At 36.8% G+C, this 11,261-nt stretch overlaps 1 protein-coding gene across 1 annotated transcript; it reads right to left on the bottom strand.

Annotated features, from left to right (window-relative positions):
• Positions 1-3,729: 3,729 nt before the first annotated feature.
• Positions 3,730-9,787, bottom strand: PRL (prolactin; the record flags this gene model as incomplete). The annotated part of the gene is made up of 5 exons (XM_082046448.1): positions 3,730-4,031; positions 5,958-6,137; positions 7,563-7,670; positions 8,080-8,261; positions 9,760-9,787. The coding sequence occupies 5 exons, from the start codon at positions 9,785-9,787 to the stop codon at positions 3,840-3,842; spliced, it is 690 nt and encodes a 229-aa protein (XP_081902574.1). The 3' UTR covers positions 3,730-3,839.
• Between the last annotated feature and the right edge of the window lie 1,474 nt (positions 9,788-11,261).

Below are 11,261 nucleotides of genomic sequence, written 5' to 3' on the forward strand. Positions count from 1 at the left end.
GATAGTAGATATTGTTGAAATGTTATCTGATAGTCATTGAGTTGTTTGGGGAAAAAATTTGGACCACCATAGCTGACATTCCTATAGTTTTCCAAGACTGATGTTTGTCCATCCTAAACATGGATACCAGCACAAGGAACTTCAAAAAGATACAATTATGTTTTAAAACTAGTCTTAAACCTCCTTTTAACACTTCATATAAACCTATGGATAGTCAGTCTTAAGTTTCAATTGAATTGAACATTGAGGCTCAGCTGCAGTCTTCAAGGTTTGCCAAAGTCATCTGCAGGCACAATTCATTGAGAGCTTGAGGTAGAAATAGTTGTATGTGTTAATAGATTTACAGATCAGTAAACCCAGTAATTTCAGTAGGAATATGTATACCTATGACGTTATTCCCATGCAAGATTGTAGTATTTGATTTCTATAGTGAATGGATATATACACAAGTATGATTACTGACTTTACATGTCTGACATAATTTATTGTTTATATACATTTCATTTATAATAAGCAGACTCAGTTTAAAATATAGCCCTCAGAGAATTTATGTTGTTCAGAAATTGAAGTTAGATGGTATTTGTGATTTCTACACTGTATCCCTTGTTATTAGAATTGTGGATTGCCTTTGAAATAATACTGTGAAGGTAAACTGTATTGTACAGATGAGTTATAGTCTCTTTTCCCGCCCCCTGCCCACTAGAAGTTAAACTTTTGGAGACTTTTTGCAGAATCTCCAAAAAAAAAAAAAAAAGATAGTAGAGAAATTATCACATTACTAGTTAAGCACCTGGTTCCAAATGACATATACTGCATATACTGTCAGTAAAATCTTCCTTTCTTTGCTTTAAAATCATCCTGAAAAATATTTCTGCTTGCTTCAATGGTTGGATATAGGCCTAGAGTCTAGGCACAAATCTTGAACAGCAAGTTAGATTTTTATTTTGCATATCTCTATTGCTCTGTTGCATTCAGTGGTAAATGCTCCCAGTGATGAATTGCTTTGGGCTTCATACCATTTAGATTTGGTGTCACAAGGTCTTATCTTAAATTTAGTGCCATCTATGGAAGCTTGGATATAATTTTCAAAGGGAACAGAAACTGGGCCTCTATTTCAGCCACATGGATATTTCTGTTCCTATCACTAAGCAATCTGAAATGAACAGAAGTAAGGAAAACAGCAGAGATTTAAACATGGCGGATTTGGGTGTTGAATAAATAATTAGAAAGCTAGCCATTTCAAATGCTGGAAACCTGAAGTAGCCAGAAGTTAATATATTTGGAATAAAACTCTCATTGATGTATGTTCTTTTAATTTAGAAAGAAAATGCTTGTACTTAATTCAGTTTGGTGTAAAATAAACGCTGGCTATATAACTATTTTTATTGGATGGAAGACAATAGTTGGTCGGGTCTTATGACTATGTATTAATTAATGAAATATTAGTGAGATAAGAGTGAATTGCTCCTATTAGCAACTGAAAAAAAGAGAATTGCCAACTGGCCTATATTTTGGTTTGAACAATCAAAGTCCAAAGGCATTGTCTGTGCCAGGACACTTGACAATGAAGGTGTAGCTTTGAATGTGCTCATGGAGTTCAGCGTCTTTCTGTCTGTGATAGCTGTGATGGCTCAAAATATTAACCAGATAACTTGTAAACACCCTTTTAGCTAAACAGTTGCAAACCAGATATCTTTTCAGTTCTTCAGATTTTTTTGGTCATTCTCTCTCATCTTTCTCTATGAAATTAACAACTCATAGTTATACTAAAACAGGCTACAATAAAGCCAGTGCATGCAAGTTTTAAACAATTGTTGTAGCACTGTAATTTTTAAGCATTTAATAAATGTCATTGTTTTAAATCTAGTCATGTAAGTGTAAAATTATGAATGTCTGCCCTATTAATCAAGTTGCTTTTGAATTCTAAAGAGATTCTGAGGTAGGAGTTTACTCAGTGAGACATAATCATTTTTCCAGCTCAATATAGAGTAGTCGCATTATTCATGTTTTCTTTTGAATAAGAACTCACACTGTAATTCTAAGCACTTGTGATAATTATAAAGGATATTTTTTCTTTTTTTTTTTTTCCCTTTAAAATGCTTTTTTCCCCACTTTGGCATTATAAGAAAAAACCAGAATATTCTGATCAGATTAAATTCTAGTCTAGGCATTTGCATGTGCCTGGCAAATTTTACCCATTTTCTTCCTTGACTGTAGTGTTGTACAGCTGTCTGCTGTTAAACCACTGTTGCATATGGCCCAAGTTTTGTGCATTTCAGCGCTTGCAAAAGATGTCAGTTATGACTGTCAACAAGGAATTTGTTTGCTGTGTAGGTGATTTTATATATTAAGAATGGACTCAGTATATACTTAACCAGAAAAAGTCTGAGGCAATCAATAATTGAACATATGAAGATATGAAAAGCCCATCATATATACACATATTATTAGGTATGTGAGTAGCATTATATCCTTATAGAGATGGCTAAAATGAGACCTTTCTAGCAGTTCATATTATCTAATCTATGTAAATACCTGTTATGACTATGTTTATTCTGTTACGGTAGCGAGAGGCTTAAGTCCTCAAACCCATCTTCTCTGGTATTTCACTCTTCTTCCAGGATAGCCCAACTCTGAACCAATGCAGCAGACTTGTCTAGTGGAAAACCAAACCCATGAGGGTCTGATTTGAATTTAAGCTCCTTTCTGCTGAAGCTGTGTGATGAAGCCAAGGCTGAGTTTATTTAGGGCTTACAAAGACAGTGTATAGTTATGGTCAATGGCTGCAGATGCCATTTGACTTCTTTCTTGCTGTGTGACTGTAAGCCAGATTTTTTCAAAAGTAGTAAATTGGTTTGGTCTCTCCAGTTTTTTGATATTTAAGCACAGTGTTTCAAAATCAGTGCCCTCAAAAATTTGACTGTGACTAAACCCAAAGTGAATAGAGACACTTCAGCTCAGCTAGCGCCTTTTTTATAGCTAGAAAGTTTTCTGAGCATCTGCAACTACCACATCACTTGTGCGGAATGTGAAGAGTAGATGGATATGATATGTATGCCCAGAATTTCCTGTCAGAATCTACTGAAAACTATTGGTTCCTTTGCCTTCAGTTACCTCAAATGTAATGAACCTTTCTTTGGAAATGCTCCTTCTTCAAATAGTCAGTAGAGAGGTAGATATACCTGGATCTCTGTCCTTAAAGTTCCAGATGTGTCTTCTCTCTCTGTGGATTGCATGGAGAATTAATAGACAGGATGGATTTCTTACCTTTCTCTTCCCTATACAGACAGTTTTTGTCCAGAGTAAAAGCATCAATCCAAGTAGATTTGATTTCAGACCACACTTTTAGCTTAGGGTAGTTAATTGTAATAGGTGATGGATGTCCCTCCCTTTTCTTTCTCTTTTTTGAAGGGTGTGTAAAGAACAATGGAAGTAAGATATCCTGCCATCAGTAACTGAAGACTGAGATCCAAAAAGAGAAGCTACTGCTAATGGTATAAACCACACCAGCTATTTTTCATTCACTGACACCACTCAGTGTTATGCACTTTTGGATTTAATAATATTTTTATTTATAACTGCATGATCTGGTTATCACTGAAAGGCTACTAGGTGAGGAGATCAGACAAAAAAGTGTATTATGGTCATACTAGTAATATATAACATTTCAAAACACTGAGATAAATGGTGCTAATAGTTGCAGCCAGAATTCACACAAACATGCCTGAAAGTTACTGATGATCCTGGTACTGTACAGTGTGACTTTTCATAGAGTTTGCAATGAAAAGTGGCAAAGCAACAAGAACACCATGACACATGATTTCAGTAAGCAACTAAGATTAACAATTGCTATCGTGGATTAGGCGGCACTTCAGAAGCTTGAGATAGTTGTCAATTTTGTGAGAGTCTCGGCGGAGGCAATGCAGCAGGTTGTAAAAGGCAAAGAGTCTGGAGTCCTCATCAGGGAGTTGCAGGGATGGAAGGCCTTCCCACCGAGAGTAAACTTCATTTCCAATCTCACCAGTATGAACCTAAAAACACAAAATGATATTGTAGTAAGTGATAGTTAATCAGTCTGGATATAGAACAGAGCATTTAAAATACTGGCCTCAAGGAATGCTGGTTGCTAGTGTATGGCTTGTAAAGTGTTTCCTGTTATGGTTCTCACTATTCTGCATAATGTTCTACCTCTTCATGCAGATTTTGAATTAATTTGTCAGATTTTTCAGTTTATTTCCCTAAAATATCTAAAAGCCTAACTGTGTTAGTAGTGTTTTAAAAGAACTAGTGTGTTAACCAACGTCCAGTGGAATCTGACTTTGCAGGGAAATCAAACCTTCCTTCATGCACACTCATCTTCACACTCATCAGTGACATGTCTTTTTGGTTCCTTCCACCTTGAAATCTTTGTTAACACTTGTTCCTAGAACTTCTTTTTGTGTATCTCCAGCTTTGTCTTGGCCCATCTTTTAGGTGATCTCTCTGATAAAGGCAGCTTCAGGAACCTGTTACCAGACGAATCTGTCAGCAGTACATCTTCAGATGTACTGTACCTCAGATTCCACTAAAAAAAAAAAAAAGCTGAATGATGCAGTGACTTCTAATTTTAGAAAGCTATGTGTAGGAACTCATGTACTGACTTAGTATCTGAAGTGAAGATTGGTTTGGGTCTCATTGTTTGAAAGAGATAATTATTTTTATCATATCACAGAAATCTACCTTGCATAGCAGGAAGGAAATCTGTGCTTGTTGGTCCTTGTGCACCCTCCTTCCCACTAGCTGTACTTTGTGAAAGCTCATAGGAGAGTATTTGTGGAGCCGCTATCATTTTAAGCAACAGGCAAAAAAAAAAAGATAGACCTACTGCCACTCAGAAATGTGGTTTGACACTAATGAATTTGCCAGTCTTATCTTCAGCCTCCTTCTGTAAATAATGTGAATGAGAAGGTGATGACAGGGTAACTGTAGCAGCACCTGACTTCTACTGTTATCTTGGGTCCACGCCTGCACCCTTTTTACACGTGGATATAGGCTAGAGATATATTTGATTACACTGATAAATGCATTTGTGGCCTGGATGGGCTGTTTATGAGTAAAGAGACACCTAACTGAAAGAGAGACCCTGAGTGATCCAGTGGAAAGTGGTGTATACAGTGATGGTGGCACTCTTAATGCTTTTCAGCTGTTCAGAGCCTAAGCAAAAGCCAGTAAAGTCAGAACCTCTTGTTAACATCTAGCTCACTGACAGAATGATATATTCAGGGGCTAACAGAGGCCCTTTAAAAATAAACAAGCCAGAGCTGATTTTATTCAGGAAAGCTTTCAATCAATTACTGGTAACAAGGGGTATTCGAGTATGGGTTTTGTCAGACAACAGCTTTGTTGTCTAACCGTAGAGAGAACCAAGTCAGAGCCAGAGTTCAGAGGAACCAGTATGGTGCGAGAAATGAAAGATACCATGATTATTTTGCTGTATGCCACATCTTAGCAATAGCCCAGAATTCCAGAACAGTTTTAAACACAGTATCTTTTTCTGAAAACTATACACACCACCTATATGTATACAGATATGTGTATAAATATGCTAAAACATACATATAAATATGTGCGGGTGAAAAAACACAGACACATCCTTAAAAAATAAAGACTGGAAATTCAAAGTACTAAAAGATAGAATGACGATTACCAGTCCTGATGATTACGCTTTCCCTTGAAGCAGGACTGGGAGTATACTGGATTATGCTATGCCAGTCACATCTCTCTCTTTAGAAATTGCAAGAGAGCAGAAGAAAAGAAAGCTGAAAGAAGAAAGCTGGAAAGTTCTCAGATTCAGCTATCTTGGCGCCCTTTTTTTCCTTCGCATTTACAGTTCCCTGTTTCAGTGAGGGAGGGCCTATGACTGTGTGTGTTTTACTGACAGCAACAGGCTGGAAGGATGTTATGGACCTAATACTTACCCGGTCAACTATTCTTTCCATTCCTTCTAGAAGCCGCTTGTTTTGTTCTTCAATCTCTACAGCCTTCCAGAGGATCGTGTCTGGAGCTTCTTTGATTCTTTGTACTTCAGAGGCCAGATGGATCAGGGGATCGTTCCAGGAGCGCAGGACTCCCAGTACTAAATTCAGTAGGTCTTCATGCTGCTCACCCACAGGAAAGGAAGTTAAAATAGGAAGGCTAAATGCTGGCAGCATTAGGAGGCATTTAGAGCAATGTACTCAGACACAGTGATTTGGAAACTTATTCAAGGACCCTCCACTGAATGTGCCCTATATGCCTGTCTTAGATGCCTCTATGCAATTTTATTTTTGAAGTTTGTGGCTGTTGTCACCATGTTTTACAATATTAGCACAAGTAGTGCTAAAAAATATAATCAAACCCTCACCATGTTAAAAACAAGCAAGCACAACTGCATTTCATCTCTGTGAAAAAAAAAAAACCAGAACTCCTTATCTTTTTTTTTTAATGAATATTTTTAAATACTTTTTTTTTTAAATTATTTTAGTACTAAATTGAAGATGCACATTACACTAAACCACTAAAAAGCTTTTATTGCCTCTACATAACCCATCTGTCCTCCCCTTTGAACAGTGGTACTTCCAGCAGTAGCTCTCTGGTTTCAAAAATTGTCCTTCATTGTGGTCAATAAAAATTCATAAAGCTTATAGTTATGGTAGTATTCAACCATTTCTTCTTCACTAGATGCACTGGATCTGAACACAACCAGACTTGTGTGTATCCAGGGCTGTGAATTCTATTGCTCCCAATAGAATTTCTGAGTGACATACTGAGAAGATGGCCATGCTGGGATTGCAAGGGTATCACCATCATGAAACTGACAAAGATTTCTCCCTGGCACACCCCCACTCATATACCTGTGCTTATTTTTTTCTCCTTAACATTTTCAAATTGTATATGTGAGCATAGGCTGAACAAGACTATCTTCATCTTTCCTTAAGTTTATAATTATTAAATTGACATGTGTAGCATGTTAATCTTTACAAGCATTTTGCACTAGAGATTTTGTGTATGGATGTTGTTGTGACCACTTTTGCCTACTGCTAACAGCAAAAATATCTATTTGGCATTTGTTTAGTGAAGTCAAATTTTTCAGTTAGTGGAAAAATATTTACTTCTGCCTAGATACAGTATTCACTATTTAGTCTATGCACTTTTATGTTTGTTAATATAATAATAGTCTATAAGGTGTTTGAAGATAACGTTCAAAAGTTGTAGTGTTCTCAGTGCTGTAAAAGAATGGTAACTGGCATTGCTCCATGAGGTTATATTGTAATTGAAAATAAGATGCAACAACTGAATGTAACATACAGGAAAAGGAAGGGAAGATGAAAGCTACTGGTACTTACATATTCTGTATAGTCTGTAACTTAATATTAGCAAATGTTATAAAAACTTTTCTTGGCTTTTTGGTGCTTTCCTCTTCCTAACTTTTTATTTCGATTAAACTGTTTTCCCTCCCTCTCTGTCTACTGCCTCTCTATTGCTTAACCTTCCCTCTTCCCCCTCTCTCTCTCACACTGAATGACATTAGAAATGGGACTTACATGAATCTGCTGAGCTTGCTCCTTATCTTCAGGAGTGGTTAAGGAGGAAGTGTGGCAGCCATTAACAGCTTTTGTAATAAAACCCCGGCCCTGAGCATAGCGTTCATCCTGCAGATCAGCAAGGACAGGCATTATTGAAACAGATAAGTAAGAAGAGCTTCAGTTCAAACACTGTATCAACTAATTATTGTTCCATTGCATTTATCACTGCATTTATGCTGTAAAGGTCAAAAGTTTCTTGTGAGTCTTTAGGGTGAAACTGGCACCCAGCAAACACAAACCTGTTTCACAGATAAAGAATGATGGAAAAATGGTATATTTTAATAGAAATATTGGGTATGTTAGCAATGGTCAGCAGTATACACAGATTTGGTCACCTTTGCGACTAATCACTGTCTGTGCAGCAGTCATATTTGTTTACTTATTAAAGAATTTCATATGTTAACATATGTGCTTAAAAAAGTATTAAATTGAATTTTTATATCTTCTCACTCTCAGGAAAAGGCAGAGTACTTACAAATTCATTGAATATTTCTGAAGAGAGGAAGTGGATGTAGTGTGAAAGTTTAACTGCTCGATCAAAAAGTTCTCCAAGGGAAACTTGGCAATTGGCAGATCCATTGGGGCAGACTGGCAAGGACGTCACTCCTTCTTTTGTCAGGAGCATGTTGGACACCAGAAGGACAACCAATAACAAACCTGTTCAGGTTTGAAACAAACCAAAATGGAATCAAACGGATTTGTATGTGCCTTTAGAAGTAGCTGTCAGAGCCAGATGCTGGGTGATTTTGGCTGTGGGGTCACATGGCTCAGAGCACCCCCTGTACTGACTGCTGAAAATCAATGGAGGAGGGAAGCACTGTAGTTCTGTTATCCTTTCTCCTCTTTCTCATCCTGACTATATAGCAGAGTCTGCTACAGAGTTTGAGGAGACAAAGTAACCTGCGCTGAAGTGTATTCTGTATTCCAAAATCTCTTACTATTGTGCCTGACTTTATTACACAGTGATAAATCAAATAAAAAATCAAACTTCTTCATAGTGTAATATACATGCATAATTATATTTGCACAGATATGTAAGTTTGGAAAACAGATTTTTTTTTTTCCCCCTCCTCCTCCCATAGGTCCTTTTCTTCTTTGCAAACATTTGGAGTTTGAATTAATTTTGTGGGAGGGTGGTTAGGTCACTCTCTTAAGATTTTGATTGTCCTGGGAATTCCTTCAGAAGATTTCCAGCAGCTGTGCTGCTTTGCTGTTTAGAGTTTAACCCTAAATTGTCTGCTGCTAAGAAATCGGAGAGAACTATTTTATTTTCTCCTGAGCTTCTGAAACTGATCTAGAGGACTTCTTGTTATCTAAACTATAAAATCTCGTCTGTTTAAAACTTTTAATATTAACTTAACAGAGTCAAATTTTCTATTCAGTGAAATATATGCACAGAAAAACAATGGAAAAAATTAAAAGCAAATATTTGGTAAATGAACATACTTATTCAACGAACACTCTTCCGTACTCTGAAAGTTTTAGTTCTGGAAATTTGCCTTCTACCCTTATTGGTTCACTAGACTTATTTTAAATGCTAAATTAAAGTGTACTCCATAAATTATCAGAGCTTTCCCTAATGTTATAATGTGAAAAGTTTCTTTCTAGCTCTAAATTCAGTAAAAGAGAATTTACACAATATTGAAGTAAACCTTCCTCCTCTCCCATGAACAAGGCACTTACCACATACCGCAGTTGGGAAAGTACCCCAGGGAATAATTCTGTGAATAAGAAAAACTGAGGCTTGTTGGCTTAGAAAGTTGAAGAAGGTTTTGAAAACATTCACTTTAGAATTACTACATTGCTTCTAGATTGTGGATAATAACTTCTAGTCATTGCCTTCTGAGTGGTGTAGCAAAGCAGTCTGGATTCAGTCTTTCGTGTGCATGTGTCACATCACTCAAGCCAATTTGCTGTGACACTGCAAAGGTAGTCTTAGGAGAAAAAAGACCGAGGAAAAAGGGATCAAGCTGTCTTCTAATTCCAAACTTTGAACACCAAACATTTGAGGTGAAGGCAGATTTCACCATTACTGGAAGACTAAGTGGCAGGAAGACCTCAGTTTCTAGAGCTGTTACATTTCAATTATTTCCTAATTCAATACAAATTTAAAGAAATACTAAAGTTATCATCAAGTGAATGGAAAAAGTCTTACCTTTCAGCGAAGCCCCCTTGTTACTCATGGTAAGGATCCTGTATGATGACTTGCTTAACCAGAAAGAAGTCTAATACTTGCACTCGTTCTCCGCACACAGTGATTTTATATACACCATACAGGGTCCATTTTGCATACATTCAGAAGGTCGCGGAGTTTACCTCGATAATTACAAACATCAAATTGTCTTTCTTCCACATTCATATTCAGTGTTTTTTTAATTTTTATTTTTAACTGTGAGAGGAAATTTCATTAAGAAGTTCAGCCGTGGGATCTTAAGTATATTTGGATAAAAAGGGTGCCAAAATTTTCTCTGAATGAGGTGCAAATGCTATTGATCCTAGAAAGCTCCAGTTGTCACTTCTGAGGCAGGTATTCTCAATGTCTCTAGCCTGCTGTTCCCCCTCCCTACAATTATCTTTTCACCATTTCCTTTTTCTTCAACCATCCAAGATTGCTAATGTTAAAATTCTGGGAATACTGGGAAACAGTATTTTACAATGTCCACAGTGAGAAAACCAGCATAAATTGTACTGAAATTTATCCATAGAAAGGGAATGGAGGCACCTGGAAAGACAGGTTACTATCTGTAAAATTACAGATGTGACATTCTGGGTATATAACTCCATAGAGTTAAAAAAATATTACACAGCACAAATCCTTAGATTTACACAGGTATTACACAGCACAGGTCCTTAGTCTGAGAGATGTTTAGAGAAATGGGGGCAGTTCTTATATTAAAAATGTAATGATTTGCAAAAATCAAAGACGAAGAAGTTATATGTTTACTGTTTAATCACAAATGTTTTATGAATAAAGCAACATTATGGGGAAAAAAAAAAAATCTAAAAAAAATCCTGGAAAACTCTCTGCGTAAAAGATGTGCATTTCCACCACATGCAAAACATCTGCTGTCGTAATCAGTGGCATTTGTTTCCAGATCTGATGCATCTGTGGTAATCTACAAACTAGCCCCAGCAGGTTGGCCCTGTTTTCTGGTTGTGTGAGGCTCCTCTGTATGAATATGTTAGCAAATGTTTATTCTTTCATCTGTTTCTCAGGTCTATTTACCCATGGAAAGACTTTTCAAATTAGATTATTATAATGAATATGGTATACAGTGTTAATGAATTTTCTTGCCTCTAGACAACTTATTCTGTAGTTGTGGAACTGCATAACTATGGAGATGATTCTTGAAGTAATGATAGACAAGGGAGAAGAAAGGTAGGATATTTAGGGGATAAACCATGGAAGGCATCCCTTGGGAAGCAGTAGAAGGAGATGCTTTAGCAATAAACCAGAACTGGTAGCAAGTGGTCTGCATCTGCTAAGTTCTAGGATGATTGCTAGAAGTTTGTTCTGCTTAGAGGCTGGGTCTTCTCTGGAAATTGGGGCCCCGATGAGTAAATGAAGCAGTTGTTGCCTGCAGCAGGGAAAAGTGGCAATCCGATGAAGGCAATAAAATTAGAATAGGGCCACAGGCAAAACTGTAGAATAGAAGG

Source organism: Streptopelia decaocto, assembly GCF_964273445.1.
Source record: "Streptopelia decaocto genome assembly, chromosome: 2".
NCBI classification, from domain to species: domain Eukaryota; kingdom Metazoa; phylum Chordata; class Aves; order Columbiformes; family Columbidae; genus Streptopelia; species Streptopelia decaocto.